The sequence below is a fragment of the Patella vulgata genome, chromosome 2 (assembly GCF_932274485.2).
Source record: "Patella vulgata chromosome 2, xgPatVulg1.2, whole genome shotgun sequence".
NCBI classification, from domain to species: Eukaryota; Metazoa; Mollusca; class Gastropoda; family Patellidae; genus Patella; species Patella vulgata.
In genome coordinates this window covers 80,570,516-80,596,715 of record NC_065880.2, presented here as the reverse complement: position 1 = coordinate 80,596,715, position 26,200 = coordinate 80,570,516, and the positions used below count along the sequence as shown (strand labels likewise).

The window sequence follows — 26,200 nt, the reverse complement described above, 5'->3', positions numbered from 1 at the left end:
AAATATCGAGGGTATGGTATCAAGTGTTGCGGTATGTTACACAGTTTCCGCCTCTTATACTGACTATATATCTTATGCAGAACTGTCAGAATTCATTATTAGTATTTCACACTGCATATTATTATTCGGATTAAGCCGTTCAGTATAAAAAACCTGTTTTTATTAAGATTATTATTATTCTTTTTCTGGTCTTAGTGGGGAGTCGAAGTTTAAATTTCGATTTCCTGCAATTTTGATTAAAAGGCTAAAGCATTTATTTATGCTCCTGAATAAAAATTGTATACCAAAAACTACTCATATTTGTTTTCCTGGAGAGAGAGAGAGAGAGAGAGAGAGAGAGCACTAACCTAGGGTATACCTTCAATAATTCGTTTGCACATACATGTAAGGGTTTTTATCTATGGGAGGAAACTGGAGGACCCAGAGAAAACCCACGAGGTTGGACAGGCGACACTACTTCTTGTCATGTAGAATCTTTAGATCGAAAAATCGCCACTTGATTCAATGACAGACCTTATGATCTATAGCATATGTGTTAGATCACTGGACCACCCAACTCCCTGTCTCCAAGGAAACACAACCATGATTAAACCGAAAAGAATTTCTAATCAGCAAAAGGCACAATTACTATAACAGGTTCATAAAGATATCTTGTGATATGCTCTGGAAACGAAATTGGCCTGGACAGAAAATGAAATGAAATGAGGTTTAACGTCCTACTATTCTGCTCCAACTGAGCTAATGAGGAGGGGCATAGTTATACAGTGTGCTATAAGGGAAATTCTACCTGGACAGCAGCACTACGGCCTGCTCTTATATCGAATTCCAAATGTCAAGGGATCTTTTATGTGCACGCCAATGTGTACATGGGACCTCGATTTTTCATAACATCCGAACTACTAGACAGCTGTCCTTGTCGGGCCCTCCGTCCTGCATCACTGACAAGGGGGAACCACGCCGGAAAATCTGGATGAACTTTCTCGGACAATGCAAGTGATCGAATTAACGTTTGATTATAATTTTTGATTAGCAACGGACAAAATATGCATCGCAAATTGCGCTGTGATACTGGTTGTCGGCAGTCCTGCCTACACTACATGTATATCTGACTGGTTGTAGTGATAGGTCGCTTCAGAGGTCATCCGAGCGGCTTTTGACCCTATGATGTCAGACATTTGATTAACCAATCAGCTGAATCAGCATTGATGTTACTAGTGGATTGCCCACAGTTCCGTGCAAAACCCTCCTAAAGCTTGCCGTAACAGACCGTTTCATTGGCTAATTCCTCACATCATTCAGAACACGTCAATGGTAACAACTCTTCCAGATCCTAGTGTAGTACAGACATATTAAACGAAATTTTGAACTATAAAAACTAAACAAAACGAAGCAGTATCTGTGTTTTAATCAGATTGTTACCAACTCCTACGAGGTTAGACTGAGTGACATGTATATACTTGTATTATCTCATTTATCTATTATATTTAGCAATTTATTTACAGGACTAACACATGGTTCAATTTTTTATTTCAATAATTTGCTTGTGCATAGGGTTCTTTAATAGTAATAGTGGCAGGAAACCGGGGGACCCGGAGAAAACCCATGAGGTTGGACAGGCGAATCAAAACCACACCAGTTGACTCAATGACAGACCTTATGATACAACGCGCATGTGCTAACCATTCGGCCATCCAACCCCCGTTTTTTTTTAAAGGAGGCAAGTCTTTAACTCGATATCATCCACAGTCATCGACATTGCAGGAGAGGAGAGAAACTACATCATTTCCGACTAACACATGTTTCAATTTTATTTCAATAATTCAGGACGTTAAACCCCATTTCATTTTTATTTCATTTTAATTTCAATAATTTATGTGCCTTTTAGGAGTCTGTAGTAGTGGGAGGAAACCGTATATGACCCAGAGAAAACCTACATGTACGAGGTTGGACAGGCGACCATACTCCTTGTCACATACAACCGGGGAATCGAATCCGTACCAGTTGACTCAATAGACACCGGAAATACGTCACACGTAAAAGTTCCTATATTGGGATGAGTTATTGTGGGATGCGCTGTCTTTGGGATGAGTTTTCTGAGTGTATACCGGATTTTCATGAAGTTGATGGGGAAAGATTTTATAAGTCCTACTTAATGCCCATGAAATGATTCAATATTTATTTCAAAAGATAATTTTAGTTTTTCACTGGGATGAGTTGTCTTGAGACGAGCTGTCTTTGGGATGAGTTGTCTGTATACCGGATTTTCATGTAGTTGATCGGGCAAGATCTTTATAAGTCCTATTTTTAATGCCCATGAAACGATTCAATATTTATTTCAAAAGATAATTTTATTTTATCACTAAAACACAAACTGTCATCCCAAAAAGACAAATCAAAAGACAAAATATAGAATCCAACCAGTCCAAAGTCCAGAAATTGACAACTTGGCCCAAATCCATTTTAATATGGACGGATTTTAATTTTTTTTTTCTCCATTTCTTGGGAGTTTTTGGGGCTAGGGCTAAATGTTTATTCACAGACTCTAAAATGCTGACACAAAATTTTATAACAAAAAAGTCGAAATAATGCAGTGGAAAAACGTAAACAAATCAAGTTGTCTCCCTTTGCTGGAAAAAACTACATTCAAATTTGCCGTTTAAAAGCTCTTTGCCAAACAACTGTGTTATTTAAAGCCATAAAGGTACATGATGCTAATCTCTGATTAACTGTCAGATTATCAGTTTATCTACTTGACATCAAAAGCTTATACCTGTCAGGAGATTCATATAAATCCGTATGATTTTCAGTTTTTGCACCATCTTCCGCCATATTATGATCCATACGTTCCCGCAAATGTAGCCTTTTGTATCACAAATGCCGAAGAATAGATACTACAGTTAAACAAAGAGTCTGGTCGTAAAAGGCTATTTAAAGCGGCGGTTGTTCTTTCTGTATTATTTTTTTTATATGCGCTAACATTTTATTTTTATTTATATAAATGAAATACAGTATATGGTACATGAAATGGTCTATGAGATACATTGTATATACAATTTTAATTTAATTAAAAAATCGTATCTTATAATAATAATCCACGTCTTCTCGATCAACAGTCAGAAAATATAATCATGGGGTTTTCACGTGAATAAAATTGTAGCATAAATATTTCTTTTTTTCTTTCACTATATAATTCATTTATTTTATTTACTTTTAACTTGTATGTGCATACTGCATATATATCATTGGCCGAGAAAGTTCATCGTGATTTTCCGACGTGGTTTCCCCTTGTCAGTGGTGCAGAACGGAGGGCCTAACAAGGACAGTTGACTAGTCCTTCGGATGATACGAAAAACCGAGGTCCCGTGTACATTGGAATGCACGTAAAAGATCCCTTGGCAGTTGGAATTCGATATAAAAGTAGGCGATAGTGCCGCTGCCCGGACAAAATTTCCCCCATAGCACACTGTATGGCATATGCCCGTCTTCATTAGCCCAGTCAGAGCAGAAAAGTAGGACGTTAAACCCTATTTCATTCAATTAAAGATTTTTGTTCCATCCGAACGACTATATGCATTGTAATATGCCTTAATTCTTACACACACTGCAGTATTCTCGTATTATTTATATATTTTGTTCGTATTCTATGCTGCCCTGAATGGATGTTTTGGTCCAATAAATCTATCTAAACATCCGTCAATAACCTCGGCTTTACTTAATTGTGTTTAAAGTACACTTTCTTCTTACTTCAGTCGTGAGAATGAGAGATTGTAAGGAGCCCCATGAGCGGAATAGCAGGGTGTCTCTTCATCTAGAGAAAGAGAGAGAAATGGGGTTTAACGTCAACTCGACACAAACTAGGTCATTTTGGGACTAACATATGGTTCAATTCTATTTCAATGATTCGCTTGCGCGTAGGGGTCTTTTGCAGAGGGAGTTATCCGGAGGACCCAGAGAAAACCCACGAGGTTGGACAGGTCTTCATTAGCCCAGTCGGTGCATCAATTTAGCCAGGGCCGTTTTTGGCACATTTGACCAATTTCCTTAAATTGGGCCCCGCACTAGAAAGGGGCCCTGTGGCTCCCCAACTAAAACATTTTTCAGGAAATCTGTCAGGACTGCCAGGTGTGGCTATTTTCAGGTATTACTCAATTACTAATGTTGCAGTAGAGCATAGTTGGCCTTGAATATGAATGAATTGGATCCCGCATTTTCTACAACCGGCCCTGGTCAGAAATGAAATGTAATGAATGGGTTTTAAAGTCCTTCTGTTCTGCTCAGACTGGGCTAGTGAAGACAGGCATACTGTGTCTTTTACGTCCGCTTCCACTGAGGTGATATCGCAGACAAAGACAGGCATACGCCATACAGTCTGCAATGAGGGAAATTTTGTCCGGACAGCGGCACTACGGCCTACTCTAACATCGAATCAAACTGCCAAGGGATCTTTTGTGTGTATGCCAATACGGGACATCGTTTTCTTTTTGTCACATCTGAATGTAGGCCACGAAATTTCAAATTTTGGCGTAACCAGAAAAATGGTTGCGGGTTTATGCTCTGCATAACCATTTTCTTTGGTTACGCCAGATGACCATTGCGTAACCAATTGGTTATATAAAATGGTTGTGCAATTTTCATGTTTTATCCAGATTGAAATCGTGCTGTTAATCATTTCCACTTGCAGTGAATGCATTTTTTAAAAGAAATAACTTGACAGTTGGAATTCGACATAAGAGTAGGCCGTAGTGAAACTGAAAAACTGCTAATCAATTTTTAAATTTGCTAATCAAATTTGCAAAATTGGACATTTTTGCTAATCAATTGTGAAAAATTACCGACCGCCCTGCCTCGGATCTGAGGTAACTAAATACATTTTTAATTTCATAACGATTAAATAATTTAAAAGCAAACTGTTTAAATATTTAATTTGTTTTAATAGTTACGAGTAAGTGTTGTTATAAATTAGCGAACTGTTTAAAAATATTTTTGTTTTAATAGTTACCAGTAAGGTGTTTTAATAATTAATGATCTGTTAAAACATTTAATTCGTTTTCACAGTTACCAATTAATAAAGGTGTTTTAATAAATAGAGGTCATAGTCTTTAAATGACAGGTCATATAAATTAACCTAAATAGCTTACCTAAAAACATAAAAAAAATGTCTAGAAACCTGTCCTTGTCAGACACTCCGTCCCACACCACTGACAGGGGGGAACCACGCCAGAAAATCCCGATGAACTTTGTTGGCTAATACTGGGATCAAACTCGCGACTTCCAGTACCTTACTTACTTAGCCAAATGTAAATGTCATTTTTTGATTTTCTCAAAGAAATTTTATCATTATATTAAAATAAATTTAAATTAAACAAAGATACAATTTGCAAATCTGATATGACAAATGTCTGATTTGTTAAACAAATATCGATTTTAAGATACAAATATAAATTTTAGTATACAAATGTTGAAATACGACAACAAATGAAGAAAGACTAAGAATGAAGAACAGTGAATAATGAGCTATTTGGTCTTCCATACATAGTATACAGCTTGCTTACCAACCTTAAATCTGTTTCTGCTTGAAAAAGATGGCTGACCGTAGAGTTATTCGACGGCATTTCCGACACCTTTTGATACCAAAGAGACAATTACAATGAACTATTTAGTCTTCCATACATAGTACCCACAACGCCCCCCCCCCCATCTCCCACAGAACGCGCTACATAGCAGTCCGATTAAAACACAGACCCTGTTTCGTTATTTATAGTTCATAATGTCTTTTTACTTATAGTTAAGGCCATCGAAAGTATAAAAAAAACGAAATGAAATATAGATCTGTATTTTATTCATGTTGACATGGCGTTTACCCCTGCTTTATCATCCCGGATGGTGCAGCAAGCAAGACGTTACAATTTAATTTATTATTTTTTTGTACCGACATATATAAATAAAACCAAAAACATTCACACCACAACAATGTCCTTTTATAATTTAATCCCAATTTCCGATGTACTTTTTGTCACTATCACACGTTTACTGCTCAAATTCCAAAAGGAAAAACTACGTCACAAACGTATTATCATAAAAAAAGGCGTTACCCCTTCAATTATATCTACATTCTATATAAACCGCCGCTTTCACATTTGGCGTTTCAAATCACAATTAATATAGAAACAATATATGACAATTATTTTTTTTTCTTGTATTGGACATGTTTAGTTTTAAAAATGTCTGTCACACTGTTACAAAAAGCCAAACCACGGGAGACTCTATAATAAGATTAGCGTACTCCTTGATTGTAAGGCGGAAACCTCACCACAAATAGACATTTTTTTAAAACAATATACTAAATCAAAAAATAACACAAATATAGCTATATAAAAAAAGAGAAAAGTACAAGACAGTAAATGAAAGAAGATGTGGTTTTCGTCGTGTGCCGGAAAACAACTAAAATTCAGCGAAGGCGCTTTTTAAACGACCGAAAGATAAAATTTATTATCAATGAAAACGCTAAATATAAAAACAAACATAATTTGAATAGCCCGTTTGTCGTATAAAAGTAGAAATTGTTCGTTAATGGTGTCATACAAGAACGTGGACATGAGCGGAATAATACAACGGTGATGTGCAAGCAAATTGGATTTTAAAAAAGAAAGTCACATAAATTTCATATCTGAATGGTGCAGGGCGCATTTCGTGGTGATTTTCTTTCTATGTGCCTATCAAGATACATAAAACTAAATTGGATTTATTTTCTGGATAATTCAAAAAAGAAAAAAAATCTCCCGATTGAAACTGTAGTTTTTAATTCTAATAAGACTGCCGAATTCGTCCACTGGAACAGCTGAAGGTGAGTCCATTATATTTTACAGGTTTACCGGCAAGGTGCAAGGAGATAGGGCTGTATCTGGTGCATCACTCCGGGGATTATGAAGCCCCCCCCCCCATTCATTGTTTTTACTTACGTGGACAAGGCCGGTATTAGTGCCGTAGAACCCCCGATCCGTTCCCCTTGTCCTGCTCTGGCATGCATGGGTGTAACTTTCGAAACCCAATTTTTGCACTGGTGTGGGAGTGGGCCCAAAATATGTCTTGCTCGGGAACATAATTATCTGATTAAAATGTTATCTTTTTCATCCTTTTCAACGTGGGGGGTTGGATGGCTGAATGGTTAGCGTGCGCGCGCTGTATCATAAAGTCTGTCATTGAGTCGACTGGCGTGGTTTCGAATCCCCGGTTGTACGTGACAAGGAGTAGGGGCGCCTGTCCAATCTCGTGGGTTTTCTCCGGGTCCTCCGGTTTCCTCCCACTGCTAAAGACCCCTATGCGCAAGCGAATTATTGAAATAAAATTAAACCATATGTTAGTCCCGAAATGACCTAGTTTGTGTCGAGTGGACGTTAAACCCCATCTCTCTCTCTCTCCCCTCTTCAACGTCTGCTATAATACCACCGATGATGATATCACAGACATAATGTTACCTTTATTTCGACGCTCTTTTAATTTTGGTTTGCCTCCACACAGTCTTGTTATAGCCAATGTGATTGGTTCTAAACATCCTTCTCAAAGTCAAAGCGTCTATTCATTGGTTGGATGAAAGGTCAGGCCAAGTCGGATCAATTATTGAATTCAAACTCTTTAGTGATGTTGTTAGACCAACGTAAAAAGAAATAATCAAAATAATATGAAAGAAGAGTTTAATGTTAATTTTTTTTGGGGGGGTGGGGTGTAAGGCCTGCCGGTTACCTCCTACAGCAAAAGACCCCTCTCTCTTGAAATAAAATTGAACCACGTGTTAGTCACGAAATGATCTACTCTCTCTCTCTCTCTCTCTCTCTCTCTCCCTCTCTGCTCTATCACGATGTATAGTTTATTCCAATTAGGACAATTAGATATATGCCAACAGTTTATCGTGAAATCGTGCGATAATTCAACATCAAACGAATCGTTTAAATCGGAGATTAACGGATTAGATTGCAGGATTAGGTATTACCTAGAAACTAATAGTTATTGGATTATTGCATAAATGCATTACTGAAATTGAATATTTAAATTTAATTGTTGGGGGGGGGGGGGTGTAAGGCCTGCCATTGAGTCAAGTGGCGTGGTTTCGATTCCGCGCCTGTGCCTGACATACATCCCGAGTTTTCTTCGCCCCCCACCACCGGTTACCTCCTACAGCAAAAGACCCCTCTCTCTTGAAATAAAATTGAACCATGTGTTGGTCACGAAATGATCTACTCTCTCTCTCTCTCTGTCTCTCTCTCTCTCTGATTGCTCCATCACGACATATAGTTTATTTCAATTAGGACAATTAGATACATGCCAACAGTTTATCGTGAAATCGTGCGATAATTCAACATCAAACGAATCGTTTAAATCGGAGATTAACGGATAATTGCAGGATTAGGTATTACCTAGAAACTAATAGTTATTGGATTATTGCATAAAATGCATTACTGAAATTGAATATTTAAATTTAATTAAATGTCATGTATGATTAGAGAGGGTTGGATGGTGGAATGATGTAATGCGTCCGCTTTATATCATAAGGTCTGTAATTGATTCAAGTGGCAAGGAGCTGGGTAGTCTGTCCAACCTCATAGGTTTTAGTATAGGGTCGTCCGATCCCCATGCCCCCACCCCCTCAAGTTAAATATCCCTACGCGAAATAAAGTCGAACCAAATGTTATTTTATGTCAAGAGGGCGTACCCCATCTCTCTCCCTCTCTCTCCCCCCCCCCTCTCTCCCTCTCTTCATACGTTGCTAGTCGTATTCGCTCCGAGCAATTATTACATTATCTAAATCTGAGTCATTGAACAAAATTATAAAAAAAAACATTATAAAATAACCTTTGAATTGTAATTCGAAATAAAAGTAGGCCGTAGCGCCGACTTCCAGGCAAAATTTCCCTCATAGCACACTGCTTGGCGTATACCCAACTTCATCAACTGGGAAGTTCTGGATGACCGAGACCAAATATATAATAAAATTACAATCACAAAATACCCACCTTCATACCAATACCCAAAGAAAAAAAAAAAAAAAAACGGGTTAAAAGTAGTGATGGTGTAAATACATTCCTTGGTCGTAATCCCTTCTCAGTTTTTTTTTACCACAGCGTTCTGCAGAAAAAGTCTGGCAAGGAAAAACGTCTGGTTGTTCCGATGGTGGGAAAGCCCGAGTTCCCGTATCGTTCACAACACGCGATAGTAGGAAATTGAAGTACTACCCGAGAATTTTCTGCACACAGAGATCCATCTACTTCATACGTCGGGAATAGATCCCTGTCCTAAATGACCGCCATATCCAAAAAGTAGTATACTGTTTTGTAATGCGGTTCTACTCCGTTTCACAGCTGCCATACACAAAGGACTAATTTACCCCTTTCAATTTATTCCCAAAATATACTTAACTAGCGTTTTAGACTAAAATCGTCGATTTAGGACTTAAAATCGTCGAATTAGGACTTAAAATCGTCGAATTAGGACTTAAAATCGTCGATTTAGGACTTTAAATGTCTATCAACCAGCTTGGTGACTGTTTGTAGACAGCGTAAGTTTAGTATGGTAAAAGATCACACGAGATTTGGAAATTGAAGTACTACCCGGGCATTTCCCTCCAAAGCACACGATGACGCAATAACTACTAAACCCGTCTTCATTATCCCGGTAAGTACAAAAAAGTAAGACGATAAACCCCATTTCTTTGTTTTTGCCATGGATTTAAAAATAGGGACCCGCGATGACTCGGCGAGTAAGGCACTGGCTCGCTCATGTCTCGGTTTCGCTCCCAGTGTTGGGGGGGTCGCCTGTCCAACCTCGTGGGTTTTCTCCGGGTCCTCCGGTTTCCTCCCACTGCTAAAGACCCCTACGCACAAGCGAATTATTGAAATAAAATTAAACCATATGTTAGTCCCGAAATGACCTAGTTTGTGTCGAGTGGACGTTAAACCCCATTTCTCTCTCTCTCTCTCTCTCTCTCTCTCTCTCTCTCTCCCAGTGTTAGGCTGAGAACGTTCCTCGGGATTTTACAACGTGGTTTTCATGGTTTCCCCTTATCACTGAAGTGTAGGCCTGGCAAGGGACGAAAACCTGAGGTTCCGTGTACACATTGGTGTGCACGTAAAAGATCCCTTGGCAGTTGGAATTCGATGTAAGAGTAGTAGGCGGTAGCAACATCTTACCCTATAGCAAACTTCATGACCTAAAATACCGGAACGTCTTTCACGCGGCTCTTACAGAAAAGTATAGGACATCATATCATTTCATTCACGCCTTAAAGTAGCTAAGTCTCGAATTACTCAATATCATCCAAAGTCTTCGACACTGACAACTCGAATCATTTATCAATAAAGATTAACATTGATGCTGTGATCTTACCGGGAAAAGATGGACTTCTGATATCCAATATTTAAGACAAAATAAACATTTTACCATAATGGGTTTCAGCGCCATTTGCAACAAGAGACTCGAAGAACGAGGCTAGACATATTCCACCAGTCATGTCAAACGATGACGCCATATTCTTATCTGGAAAGCATGCGCAATAAATACTATCGGTGTAGATTAAAATAACCAGACGCTAGAGATTGCCATTCGACTGAGACTTTTGGCGTATTTCGCAGAACATAACGATTGAATGTAAATAAGTTTATATACATTCATATTACATTATTATATTCGTTGCTAACCATTTGTGTTAATTTCTAGGTCCCAAAAATTAGTGATTTAGCTCCTTTAAGAATATATCAATGAGGGTGAGTTTGACGTGATCCAGCAGGAAGAAATTAAGTGAGAGAAATAAATCCATTATTTCATGTGGGTAAAGTTCAAAACGAAACTATAAATAACAGTAAACAGAGAATTTGTCAGATATGTGAATGAAATAACACAGCTTCTACCTAATGGACCTTTTCATTTCACGAACGATATTGTCATAGCCGCTTTTAAATGACCGAGGAACTGCCCCGATAGCACTATAATGAACATAACCTTTATGAAGTTGTCACAAAATGATTTCGACATCGCTGACTCATTCCTTTGAAGTGTCAGAATTATCTCCCTTTGACCATTAGTAAATTTGATGCGCATTTTATGGAATATTGCCGTTTGATGCTAGCACAGGGGCGTGCTGGCAGGGAGTTTAGGAGGACGGTGTCCTCCCAGGCCCCCATTAAACAATAAGTCCACCCGTATAAGCGGGCCCCCCTGAGAGCTCAAATTTTCACGCGGAATCCCCTCAAAAAATTGAGAGTGCGCACGCGAAAAATCATACATACACAACGATTAGTAAAATATATTATGCTGACGTGTAAATGTCTGTCACCTTAAGGTGGAATGGTCTTTGATACATGTATTCATGCCTCGATATGTATAAGATGCAATTTATTATTTTGATAGAAATACATTGTATTAGCATTATATTAAGCAGACCTCTCATGAGTGTCTTGTGTAATACAGTAGTATGTCTTATAGTCAAAATAGCAGCATAAATTTGGAAAATATGATACCTAGATTTCTCCCAGAAGTGCTTGCAAAACGCGTTTCCCGTTGTTGCCTTCGGGGCTAGCACGCCCCTGTGCTAGCAGACAGATCTGTGTCCTTTGACATTATCACAGTTGACATCTGGTTGTAAATATAAACATCTCCATCTGTGCCCTAATTACATCAAATTCCTCTGTATTTTCCAGTGTGGTTCTCTTATCAGTGGTGCAGGACGGAGGACATAACTAGCATTGCCGGATTTAGATGAAGAAAAGGCCCTAGGCTACGTCACCGATGAAGCCCTTCCCTATCCCCCCCCCCCTCACGATTAGAAGAAGAAAAAAGATTATGAAATGAAATGGTGATTAAGGTTGTACTGTTTTGCTCCGACTGGTCTAATGCCAAAGAGTGTGCTACGAAGGAAATCTGGTCCGCAAAGCGGCGCTACGGCCTACTTTTATATCGAATTCCAACTGTCAAGGGATCTTTTACGTGCACGCTAATGAGCAGACGGGGCCTCGGTTTTTCGTACAATCCGAACGATTAGACAACTGTCCTTTTCAGGTCCTGAAAAGCTTCTGACTGACAAAAATATTATACGCCTTGGCCGGAGGGAACCTGTAGATCTTTAGACCCATGCTGCAGTCTGTGGTTAAATCCGGAACTGTTGGCAAGGAATGGATGGGACGAAAAACTGAGGCCCCGTGTACACATTGGCGTACGTAAAAGTACCTTTGGCAGTAGTGCCGTTCTCCGGGCCAAACTTCCCTCACAGGACACGGAATCGCCCATGGATGTCATCATTGGTGCAGAAAAGTAGGACGTTAAACCCCATTTCATTCCATTTCATTTCATTGGACAATTAAACCCAATTACCACGAACAGAACAAATATCAAACTATTATTGTACTCTTACAGACTGTTTTTCAAAAGGAATGTCAATGAAATGAAATGGGGTTTAACAGCCCACTTTTTGGCTCCGACGTGGCTAATGAAGATGTGAATACGCCATACAGTGTGCTATGAGGGAATTTGTAGTACATGTGCATAATATAACCGTATTGAATTTACACTAAGATGGCTGTCTGTCAACATCATTTATTTATTGATATAAATACGAATTTTTTTTTAACTGTGGGGCGAATCTGGTCTATGACGTCATATTGATATGAGTCAGAGAAACGACACACTGTTAACAATAAACTGTGGTTTTATTGGACTAACAAACGATTATTTTCATTGCTCGGAAAGCGGCGTTTCTGCCTACTCTTTATGGCTAGATCTTTTTATTAAGACCATGTAAATTAGGATAGGAGATTGTAGGTTAGGGTAAGTGTTAGGGCTATGTCCAGGGTTAGGGTTGGGATTAGCGCTATCCCTGTTTACATCTCGTGAATTTTGACCAAACCTGAAGTTGGCCTTATAAAATAGATCTAACCCACTCTTTATCGAATTCCACGGTTCTTTTACGGAAACGTCCGGTAGACCTCGGTTATTCCCTCAAACCCAAAAGACTCAGTATTTCGTCTCATCCCGACGACTAGACAGCTGTTCTTGTCAGGCCTTCCGACAAAGCGAAACAACGCCGGAAAATATGTCATGAGAGACATTTTGGCCGAACGGCTATAAATGGTTCTTTTACCTGCACGTTCAGTGTGTGCATGGCACCGCCGCATTTCGTACTACCCGAACGACTTGACACTGTTCCTTGCCAGGCACTGCGCCCCTTACAATTGATAAGGGGAAACCACCTTTCTCGGCCAACGCCGGGACCAAACCTAGAACCTCCATGTTAGTGAGCCAGTGAGCAGCACCATAACCACTGAGTCACCATAATATATTGATTTAAAATGAATAGGCTTATTTAAAATATATCAAAACATTAATTAGATTCTGCCTTTGATGTTTAATTCAATTACATAATTAAATTAAAACTTGATCCCTTTGCAAAAAAAATCCAAAACAAAACAAAAAAAACTATCCCATTAACTTAATTGGGATATTAAAGGAGCTAAATCTTCATTATTTGTAACCTAGAAATGGACACAAATGGGTCGCAACGCATATAATAATGTATAAGGAATCTATATACATTGATTTACATTCAATCGTTTCCGTATTTACTTTAATTTCTAATTAGTTATGTTCGGCGAAATACGCAAAGAGTCCAACTTGAATGGCTGTCTTTGGCGTCTGGTTATTCCAGTCTACACCAGTAGTATTCTCCTGTGGGGTATTTTTTAATCTAGTTCATCGAGTCGCTTCATTACAAATGGCGCTCGAAAGCATTCGGGCACGCGATTCGTACGCCAGTTTTAAATTTTCATTTTGTCTTAAATATTGTATATCAGAAGCCCATCTTCACGGCAAGTCTTGTTTGCACCGTCGATGACTGTGGATGATATTGAGTTAAAGACTTGCCTCCTTTAAAAATATTTTTTAGTACGTAATTAGTTACTTAGTCATTTCATTATATTCCAAAACATGTTACAATATATACGTAGTAATTTTCACAATGGTGAAGTTAAAAGATCGTTTTTTAGTGTGTGTGTGTGTGTGCGTATTTAATTAAACCATTTCATTATACTGCAAGTACTTAGCATGTTAAAAGTATGTAAACAGATCCCCTATTATATAGTCTCCGTCATATCGTTGATACTGACCCTCATCCGCCATCTTACATTGTTACACCCTGTCTTTTATCTCGGCATGAATAACGAGGATATTTACTCTACCACTCTACTCCATACTTAGTCCACCATCTTGTAAATCTCGAGATACATTCCGCACACAGAGAAATATCTACATCGAGAATAGATCTCTGTCCTGACTGACCGCCATATTGAATAGAATAATGTACTGATAAATTATGCGGTTCTAAACCCTTTCATACACACAAAGACTAAATAAATATTTTCAATTCCGTTACATATGAAAATGGAAGCATGGTAAAAACCTCTTAAAATTCTCGAAGTATACTTAGTGTTTTCGACTAAAATCGCTGAAATGGAAATTAAAATGTCACTCAACTATCTACGTGTCTGTTCTCGATTATAAACTGACAGCGTAAGTTTCGTATGCTTGAGAGATTTATCCGTATTATCATGACGGGTGTGTATGAATTAAAACTTTAAGTGGAGATGGTCGTGTTGGGGGATTGTACCGTTAATGTCCAACCAATTTTATTACCGTCTCTGTTATGGGCCTAATCATTAAACTTATTCTATATTAGAATAATTAAAACTTCGTGTTAATTAGGTTAATTAAACGTATTCTATATTAGAATAATTAAAACATTGTGTTAATTAGGTGCACTAAAGCAGGGAGTCAGGTTGTGGATTAACATTTTTCATCCGAAATACAGAAAAAGGTACGTGAATTTTTGTTATAATTTTCAACATTTGATTGACAAATGAAATACAATTCGGTTTTCATTCGCAATACAGAAAACGTACGTGAAATTTTATTATAACTTCAATCATTTGATTGGCAAATGAAATAGAATACAGAAAAGGGGTACTGAAATTTTTGTTGTTGTAATTTGGTAAAATTAATTGACAAATGAAATGAAATGTGGTTTAACGTCCTACTTTTCTGTACCAACCGGGATAATTATGCCATGTAGCTTGTCCATCCTCGTGGGTTATCTCCGGGGCTTCCGCCCCCCCCCACTGCTAAAGATCCCTACGCGCAAGCGAATTATTGAAATAAAATTGAACCATATGTTAGTCCCGAAATGACCTAGTTTGTGTCGAGTGGACGTTAAACATTTCAAACTGTAAGGGTATCATTAACGTGCTTCCAATTGTATATATTATGGGACTTTGACTTTTCGTTCCTTCCGAATGACTAGACGTCTTAACCTACCAGGACAACAGACTACATCATCCCATGTTGACTTTAGGTTTACATACGGTTTACGTGCCACGACAACAGAAATGAAATGAAATGAAATGAAATGGAGATAAAACAAACTAACCATAAAAAAAATAAAAAACAAAAATCAGATCAAGTGAATGTATGCGGAGGCCAGCCGTAACCGTCCACTGTGCTGTGCCGTCCCGGGCCTGTAATAAAATGGGCTTCACTCAAATTTTTTAAAGATATTTACAAGAAAGACGTAACAGAAATAATACGACCGATCTTGACGGTGGTCGTCTCTTCAATGGCGATAGTCTGCCAGTTGACGTCATGAGTTAGAACGTCAAACAATTTTAACAATAAGGGCGATAATCCGGATAGAATTTCGGAAAACACTAAAAAGAAAAATAAAAAAAAAATAATAAAGTGTAGCAAAATTTATAATGAAAAAAGGGACCGTTCAAGGACACCATATGTAAACCAACACGTGACGATGTAGTCTGTTGTCATGGTCCCGTGTACACATTGGCGTGCACGTAAAATATCCCTTGACAGTTGGAATTCGATATCAGACTAGGCCGTAGTGCCGCTGTCCGAGCAAAATTTCCCTCATAGCACACTGTATGGCGTATGCCCGTCGTCATTAGCCCAGTTTGGAGCAGAATAGTTGGACGTTAAACCCCATTTCATCCCCCTCTCTCTATCTCTCTATCTCTCTCTCTCTCTTATGGGATTGCAGATGTTGATGCTTACGAGATCAAAGGTACCGAGTAATCACGTTTTATTCATCAAATAAACCACAACTCTGTTCAATTTCTATTTACAACTTCACACGTGCTTGTTATAAAATATTTTCCATCTGGGTTACTGCAGATGTTTATAAGACCTTCAACGAATAATAATAAAGAATTAAGCTTTGGTACTTTATGAAATTAATTTTGCTTATGCGTAATAACTAGTTTGTTGATCATCAAAGAAGCCGCCACAGCTGTAAGTCTGTTTTGTTATGTTCGTCACACGACTGAATTAATAAAATAAAATATGTTTTAATATGATTTATTATATAATTGGCAAGCAAAGATAAAGAGAAAATAGGTTTTAACGTCTTATTATGATACAATTTCATTTATTTTCAATAATTCGCTTGCGCGTAGGGTTCTTTTGCAGCGGGAGGAATCCGAGGGACCCGAAGAAAACTACTCGACACAAAGAAGGTCATTTCGGGACTAACACATGATAAAATTTCATTTCAATAATTCACTTACCCGCAAGGAACCGGAGAAACCCTACGAGGTTGGACCGGTAAACGCAGTGAATAGGATACATATCTAGAGGATTAAAGAGAGAGAAATGGGGTTTAACGTCCACTCGACACAAATTAGGTCATTTCGGGACTAACATATGGTTTAATTTTATTTCAATAATTCGCTTGCGCGTAGAGGTCTTTAGCAATGGGAGGAAACCGGAGGACCCGGAGAAAACCCACGAGGTTGGACAGGCGACCTTATCCTTGTCACGTACAACCGGGGATTCGAAACCACGCCAGTTGACTCAATAACAGGCCTTATGATACAGCACGCACGTGCTAACCATTCGGCCATCCAACCCCCCCATCTAGAGGATTAAATGTCATATATGAATCGAGAGAGTAGGGTGGTGGAATGATCTAACACGTCCACGTTATATCATAAGGTCTGTCATTGGGTCAAGTGACAAGAAGCACGATAGCCTGTCCAATCTTGTGGGTTTATTAAGGGTCGTCCGATCCCCCGCACCCCCCACAGTTAAATAAAATCGAAACATGTTATTTTATGCGAAGTGGGCGTACCCCCCACACATCCCTTCTCTCCCTCCCTCTCTCCCTGACTGTGAATTTGAAACGTTCACATCGCCATACTTAGAATTAAAGTTTAAAAATGTTATCGTAACCCCTTCGTCAAGTTTTGTCAGTAGCTGATTGACATAATTATACTCGGGTTGGCTGAAAAGTTCTAAGCCTATCTGTGAACGATCTGTACAATGTCGATGGTTTACTTATTTTTCGACATAGTCCCTTTCAAGGCGTACACGCTTTTTCCAACGATGTTGCAAAGCCCGGATGTCGGTCAGGAAGAAATTTTCTTCGGCCACCCTAAAAAAGTTGTTCACAGGTGAGGGGGTTTGGATGGCCGAATGGTTAGCACGTGCGCGCTATATCATAAGGTCTGTCATTGAGTCAACTGGCGTGATTTTGATTCCCCGGTTGTACTGACAAGAAGCAGGGTCGCCTGTCCAACCTTGTGGGTTTTCTCCGGGTCCTCCGGTTTCCTCCCACTGCTAAAGACCCCTACGCGCAAGCGAATTATTGAAATAAAATTGAACCATGTGTTACTCCCGAAATGACCTAGTTTGTGTCGAGTGGACGTTAAACCCCATTTCTCTCTCTGTGTTCACAGCTGACATGACGTCATCATTACTAGGAAAATGACGATCGGCTTGTTGGTTTTAATTTTTGGAAACAGGTCTCATCCATTGTAACAAGTCTGGCTAAAAATGTTTTTTAAAACAATATTTTATTCAGACCTGTCTGGCTAAAAATGACCCGGATCTGCTTCAAAATGGCGCAGATTGTCATGGGACGTCTGGATTCGGACACAGTTATGATCCCCAGTCAAGAGCTTTGACACCCATCTTGCAGAAACTTTTGTCATTCCTAACTGGTTGGCGATAATGTGCTCAACCCTCTCAAGAGAGTTGCTCACAAGTCACAACACTGACAAATACGAGGCCCCGTGTACATATTAGCGTGCACGTAAAGGAACCATTGCCATTTGGATTTCGAAATAAGAGCAAACGGTAGCGCCACTGTCTGGGCAAACTGTCCCTCATAGCATATCCCAATCGATGCAATCAACCAGATGTCAACAGTTTATCGTGGAATTCTACATCAAACGAAACGTTTAAACTGGAGATTAAAGAATAAACCCATTTCCCAATCCACAAATACGTACACTTCATATAGATTATCTAAAAATACGTATAACAGTAGTTGATATAAACATGATTTCTAAAGCCGTGAAATTCTAAATCAAACGAAACGTTTAAACTGGAGATTAAAGAATAAACCCATTTCCCAATCCACAAATACGTACACTTCATACAGATTATCTAAAAATGCGTATAACGGTATTTGACATAAACATGATTGCTAAAGCCGGGATTAAGGCTTTTACTATAAACAGTTAGATTATTTTGTTTTAAGACATTTAAATTTGGATGACGTATTTATAATAATATTTTAATTCATGTCAGCTTACATCACGTTAAGCGTGATTTTCTATGGTGGTATAACAGAGACAAAATTATTTATTGGTTAATTCTACATTGTTTTTTTCTAGAATTTCTAATTTAAGACAATTTTGTAATCTAATTGCTTTATAAATTCACCGTAAATGGAACTTCTAATCTTTTAATCTGTATTTTATTTCATGTTATTTCTATTATTAAAATATTATTAGACGCTTTACAAATTTAAAACACGTGGTTTCCCTTTGTCAGTGGTGCAGGACGGAGGGCCTGACAAGGACAGCTGTCTAGTCGTTCGTGTATATATTGACGTGCACGTAGAAGATTCTTTAGCAGTTGGAATTCGATATAAGAGTAGGCTATAGTGCCGCTGCCCGGGCAAAAGTTCCCTCAGAGCATACCGTATGGCGTTTGACCTTCTTCATTAGCCCAGTATAGGAGCAGAACATCCCTAATAGCACACAGTTTGGTGGTATTCCCGTCTTAATAGGGTTAGATAAGTAAAACCCGCTTCATTTCATTTCACGTCGAGAAGGGGCGTGGTATCAAAACATCCTATAGACGATGACCCCTATTACATATCTACTATGAGCTTTATTATGCATGTAGGTATAAGAACCCCAAATTCATAATCTGGGACATATACAAAATAAACGAAAACCCCTTTGATATATAAAGTTCTAGACAGGATAAAAAAAAAACCCAACAGAAATGTAAACATGGCCATATTTATTTTTTGACAAATGTGCGTCATTTTCATTGTTCTTTACTTAAGATGAAAATTTGAAGTATTATCAAACCAAGCCGTAACAGTTGCCCAAGTGTTTTATTATTCGCAATATGGACTACATCTTGAGCGATTTCGTGATGCTTTCAATGGAGTATGGTCATTGTTTCTCGATATGACCAAATCTTGCCTGGGAAAGGGCAGGCGGTTTGATTGGTAATAATATCCCCGTGTACGTCACCAGGGAAAAAAAATATCCCACATCATAATTACAGATTATAAAACTACATGTAGTGTGTTATTTTGATTTTGACAATATTAACGTGGCTGGACAGTAATAGGGTAAGTAAGGTTTTTGTTGAGTATAATATGAAACGGGGTTTAACGGCCTACTGTTCTGCTTCAACTGGGCTAATGAAGACGGGCATACGCCTTGATGTGTGCTATATGCGGGGAATTTGGCCAATACACTGTTTCTTGCCAGGCCCTTCTCTTGCATCACTGGGAGAGAGAGGGAGAGAGGGAGAGGTGGGGTGTGTGTAAGCGAACTCAACGCTGGCATGACATAGTTTTCTTAGCTCTTATAAACCTTTAACGGTAAATCTCTTTGATCTTTGGGGTATATTCTATGCCCGGAATAACTTGCGGTCTGAAAGTCGGGGGAGGTTTCAGATATATACAGGGAGATTTGGGGTTATTCTTCTGAAAGTTTTTCTTTAAACCTGTAACGGGTTATTCTTCCCGGGTGGGTAGGTTTTTATTTTCCTTAGGAAAACATGACATCAGGTTTTTCTTATGGAATTCTGGGATATTCTCATTGTACGTACATGTAAACATAGACGGTTTATAAGCAAAATAAAGTCCTCGACTTCGATTATGCTGGTGAAGAAAGACTGAAGAAAATAACCCGAGAAAAAGAAAAACCGAGGCCGGTAGGCCGAGGTTTTCCTGTCAAGGGTTTTTTTCTGAAGTCTTTCTGTCCCCAGCATAACCTCAGTCTCGTGCTTTATCCTACACACACAAAACACGTGAGTTTTAAACTGATCGAAGTATTATGTTCACCAGACTATCTAGAAGTAAGCCAACTGACCACTGACGGAGTCAAGTTTTCTTAGCTCACATAAACCACATAACGATAGAAATGAAAATTAAATTAATATTATGTAAGAACGCAATCTCTCTATTACAGGTCTTTTTTTTCAGCTTCGAATGTTATATAATAAACTATTATTTCAACATTATTAACATGACACGCCCATAATGGATTGAAACGCAATTGTCATTTAATAATTTAATTTAAAAATTGATAATTGAGACTTTGTTTATTATCCTAACGATGGTACCTGACAATCGAGACTATATTGCGAACACTTCAAAGCCCGATAACGTCGCTCAGAAACGAGTAATTTGACTGAAATAGTCAATATATTCATATTTCATTATCTGTTTTGGAACTCGTATATCCAGGAAATCCAGCTCTACCTAGATCTTACCTGATGTATTTTTAATGAAATAAGTCGTCGAAAATAGAATCTTAAATTAAGCATATTTAACCATGTGATGTTATGGTCTCCAATAAATCTATGTATTGTGATCACGAGCCATTAAGACCCATTCTGTTTCAGTTAATTGCTTTAATAGTACCAGCCAAAGAAGATTACCAGTCTGTTGGGTTTTTTCTTTTGAAACACGTTTTGCTAAGTTGGTTTGTTTAATTAACGTTTGATAAGTTAATACCACACGATTCGTGTCACGGGATAGTTGGTTGTTTTCTTGTCATGTCGGTATGGAAGACTAAACAGCTCGTTATTCTTAGTTCTAAATTAATAGTTCTTAATGCATAGTCCTTAATTCTTATTCCTTCATTTGTTGTCGTATTTCAACATTTGTATACTAAAATTAACATTTTTATCTTAAAATCAATATTTGTTTAACAAATCAGACATTTTTCATATCAGATTTGTAAATTGTATCTTTGTTTAATTTAAATGTATTTTAAAGATGGGTTCCCGCGTACAAACTGGGTGATTTAATGGTATATATGGACCAAAAACATATTCAAACTAATTAATTTGTCATAATTATGCTTCAAATCCTTCTCAAACATTGTAATTGCGAAGGAATGCACTGCTATTAAAATTCGATCAAACCAGGTCATGTTTACGTCACGTCTTGGGAGTCAGAGGAGAATTCATTGCATACATAAGACGATGTTGTCTTTAATCGATTACTATTTATTCCAAATATCGAATCCTAATTAAATTCTCGGACTATCCACTACCCGCGTCTTTATCCGTCATTTTTATCTCAGAAAGTATTGTACGTCTAACTCTTCATAAAGTTTATCAACTTGTACATCAAGCGCTCAATGTTCGCTTGTGACCTTTGACATCACGCGTACAGAAGTTCTTAATCGTCGGGCTGTTGATTAGGGGAACCCTTACATTTTTGCCCTGTATACGCTCCATGAATGTTTTTCGGGGAATCCAGTATTTTTCTAGTAAGATTGGATATCTCTACTTTCCATATATACCAAAATTGCCATACTTTTATTGGAAATAACCACCCGATAAATACTTTTCTGGGAACCCATCTTTAATATAACGGTTATAATGATAAATTTCTTTTAGAAAAAAAACCAAACAAACAAAAACATTTGCATTTCATCATAAACATACAACGAAAAACAAATCCCGAACAACATATTACCAAATACAAATCTCCAAATACCAAATGAATTTATTTGAAAATAACCAACTCAAAGCACAAAAGAAAATATTTATACGACATGCACGGTTATTAAAAAAAACAACAATGCAACGTTTATCAATATAATGTCGATATACGCCTTTCTGTCAGTCTGATATGATTTTAGCATAATTTATCTCCCGGGTATGAAATTATTTACAAAATTAAAAGCAAAATTATATAAAGAGTTTATAAAATAATTATTATATAAATCTTTAAATAACCAGGAAGAATATATATATCATCAAAGAACCGCAATCAGATTAAAACACAGATCTATATTTCGTTTCGTTTTTTTTTTATACTTTCGATGACCTACACTACATGAAGATCTGACCAGTTGTACTGGGAGTTCACGTCAGTGGTCGTACGAGCGACTTTTGACTCTATGACGTCAGGCATTGATTAACTAATCAGCGTTGACGTTTCTAGTGGTTTACAGATACAGAGAGTTTCATTGGTTAATCCGTCACACCACCCAGAACGCCTGTTATATGACAATTCTTCCAGATCCTAGTGTAGTAAAGACAAGTAAATCGAAATTGTGAACTATAAAAAAACAAAACGAAATAGGATCTGTGTTTTAACCAGATTGGAAAGAACCGTAAACCCTAGTGCAGCTGTTTTTATCGTTTGTTAGAGCCGTTTGACAACCAAACATTAAGCGGTGGACACACTAGCCGAAGGATTGGGCCGAATCGTTCGGCGTCGAAATTCGCCCAGTGTGTCCACTGTCATTCGGCCGAATGATTCGCCCGAATCAGACAGGTTTGATATATTCGGCCAAATTATATCCGCCTGGTGTGCCCGCTTCGCCGAGGCATTCGGCCGAATATAGAATTCATTAGCCAATCACCACTCATATCGAGAAGTCACGTGATAGATTGAAGACATAGACGCCGCCATGTTTAATCATGTGACGTTACAGGTGATGCAATCGACAGGTTGAATCGGGCGAAGCATTGGGCTAGTGTGTCCACCCATTCGGCCGAATAAAATTCGGCGCCGATTGATTCGGCCGAACGATTCGGCTAATGTGTCCACTGCTTAAGCGTCCTCTGTCGTCATAATAATCAGGTTAGACGAATTTCGAAAAATGTTTTTTGACATTGGTTTTGAAATGAAATGAAATGAAATGGGGTTTAACGTCCTACTGTTATGCTCCTATACCACCCGATTAGATTTTATTACATACTTCGAGAAGGTGTTTGTTGAGTAATAAAACCTTCTAGTAGTTTATTGAGGGCTGGCCGTCCTTACCGCACGGTACAAATATTATCACTACTAGAAGCAACAAATTCCAGAACAAGCCAGAACTCATACCAAAATGGCCGCTTTATACAAATGAGTATTTAGGGGAATACTAACCCGAACCCTAACCCTAACCCTTTTAAGAGAAGTAAAAACTAAATTAGACCCAAGTTCAGTCTTTTAAAAAGGGTTAGGTTTAAGAATTTGGGTTAGTTATCCCAAAAATTCTCATTTATATAAAGCGGCCATTTTGGACTCCGGAAACACCCGAACCTCGATAAACTACTAGAAGGTTTTATTTGTACCCAAATTCTTAAACCTAACCTAATCGAGAGTTGATTATGGCCTGGATAAGATAATTAATGTCTAATTAATAATTTAGAAAAGATTTCAAGTCTAAAGAAAGACCTGCAATAGACAGATTTAGCTCTTGTATGATGAGTGTTTAAGCACTATGAATTAAGCACTATGAATTAAGAGCTGTTTGGTCTTCAGCATATTAGAGGAAAAGAAATTTAATTACTAATTTTACATAAAGTAACCAGGTACAATAAGATTGTTTTTGTTGTTGTTAGCTTTTTAAAAGGAAATAATACCCTTTATATTGAATTTAATCGATTATTTTTATTAAACGCGTGACAAGGGACACGAAAACAAAATGTATTTAAAATGCAAAATCCCGCGGAGGGTCACGACTCAATTAAGATTGTCCATGAAAATTGCGGATGTGGTATTTAGTTGAACTAGACAAGAAACAAACACGTGTTTATAACATATATAGCACTAAGAGAGAGGGGTGAGGGGATGGGTGACCAGATGGGCTTATGGACAATGGTGAACCACATGGTGAAAAAAAAAAATCGACGCTTGGCTGGATAAAAATATTGCCGATAAACAATTATTGAATAATGGAGTGAACTTAAGTAAGTGCAGGCGTACCATACCACACACAAAGCAATTACACATAACAAACGTACGGACAGGAAACAATACATAGCCTCCACAGACAACACACGCACCTATCAGATCAAGTGAATGGATCCGGGGTGGTGGGGGTGGGGGGGGGCTAGCCGTAATTGTCCAACACGCTTAACAGTATTATCCATTTCCGGACTAAAATTATAATCAAAGCTTCATCAAAATCTAGCTAAAGGCAGCCCTAAGGCGCTTTACAAAGCTTGCGCATGAAATTAATATTTCTATTAAAAAAATAAAAATAAAACAAGAGGAAGATTATAAAACATGTAGAATAACACGACGATAAATATATCAATATAAAACACATTTGCACATTAATCTTGAAGTGGCATTTCCTGATTTAGTGATTGAAAAACACATTAACAGAACATAATTTGTTATTGGTGTTGAAGACGATAAGAGGATACTTGTCGAAACTTTGATCGTTTTCCATAAACACAATGTGCTCTGTTAAACATACATTATGCAAGAGCTAAATGTGTCAATTGCAGGTCTTTCTTTAGGCCTGAAATGTTATCTAAATTATTAATTAGACATTAATTAACTTATTCAGACCATAATCAACTCTCGATGGCATCGCTAGTCTGCGATATTTATTGGGTTATGATCCCATTTGCTAGTCGACTTCCATTCATAATTTAATCTTGAAATGGATGATCGAGGCTATGTGTTTTATCGTACAGTCTTTAGTAATGATGATCGAGGCTAGGCCGAAATTTCAATCGCTTAATTCTCGGTTGATAGTGGACCAATTTGACAGAAAATTTCAGCTCTTTATCTTATCTCCCATAATGTATCTTTAATAAATAACAAACATGAAGAGTAACACGAATTTTGAAAACGATAAACCACACTCTTATCTAAAATAGACCAATCTTTTCATTAAATGTCGGAAAAAGTTTGTGGTGTACTGAATATAAAATAAATTGAAATTAAATCACTTAAAACACCTCTTCACCTCGTGATTTCAACTTGAATAAGAAAAATGTCTCGGTCACTTTTTGCGCGCATAATTTGTGTGTACATATAACTGCTCCCTTGCCACTTGTTGACGATTATTCAGGAAATCAAGGTAGGACAAGTATATCAAACTTCTTTTCAAATCTATTCATTATTTGTTCATTTAATTACTGACGGTTTATTTACTTAGACAAAGAGGGAAACTGCGATGTTCGCTGTGTTTAAACTGAGGGATACTTTGCGGACAAGTATTCGCCGTTTAAATTAAGAGATATGTCACCACAGAGCAGTCTGCGTCACATGTCCGTTTAATTTTGGAGACACATCTCGGAAAAGTCTGCGCTGTGTACACCGGTTACAATCGTGTGCCCTGTATAAATTAAGGGATATTTTGCTGACAATTCTGAACCACGTGTCCTGTTTAATTTAAGAGACACATCGTTTGCGCCGTGTACACCTTTTAAATTAAGAGATATTTCGCAGAAATTTTATAGATGGGTTCCCAGAAAAGTATTTATCGGGTGGTTATTTCCAATAAAAGTATGGTAATTTTGGTATATATGGAAAGTAGAGATATCCAATCTTACTAGAAAAATACTGGATCCCTCGAAAAACATTCATGGAGCGTATACAGGACAAAAATGTAAGGGTTCCCCTAATCAACAGCCCGACTATTGGGGATTTCTGCACGCGTGATGTCAAAGGTCACACGCGAACATTGAGCGCTTGATGTACAAGTTGATAAACTTTATGGAGAGTTAGACGTACAACACTTTCTGAGATCAAAATGACGGAAAAAGACGCGGGTAGTGGATAATCCGAGAATTTAATTAGGATTCGATATTTGTAATAAATAGTAAGCGATTAAAGACAACATCGTCTTACGTATGCAATGAATTCTCCTCTGCG

The 26,200-nt window shown here is 37.9% G+C and overlaps 2 protein-coding genes across 5 annotated transcripts in view; one reads left to right on the top strand and one right to left on the bottom strand.

The window, feature by feature from the left end:
* Positions 1-2,847, bottom strand: part of LOC126809915 (mismatch repair endonuclease PMS2) — a 67,929-nt gene extending 65,082 nt beyond the window's left edge. The window contains exon 1 of one of the 2 annotated variants that reach the window (XM_050534775.2): positions 2,771-2,847. In XM_050534775.2, coding sequence (XP_050390732.2) covers positions 2,771-2,819 — 49 coding nt within the window. In that variant the 5' untranslated portion in view covers positions 2,820-2,847. The remainder of the gene's footprint in view (positions 1-2,770) is intronic. The other variant, XM_050534774.2, reaches the window with a different exon arrangement.
* Positions 2,848-6,592: 3,745 nt separating this feature from the next.
* LOC126809920 (acidic mammalian chitinase) overlaps positions 6,593-26,200 on the top strand; it is a 47,167-nt gene continuing 27,559 nt past the window's right edge. The window contains exon 1 of one of the 3 annotated variants that reach the window (XM_056098789.1): positions 6,593-6,844. The gene's annotated coding sequence lies outside the window, so the exon portion shown is untranslated. Of the gene's footprint in view, positions 6,845-25,327; positions 25,404-26,200 lie in introns of those variants that run through there. The other 2 variants (XM_050534790.2, XM_050534789.2) reach the window with 2 other exon arrangements.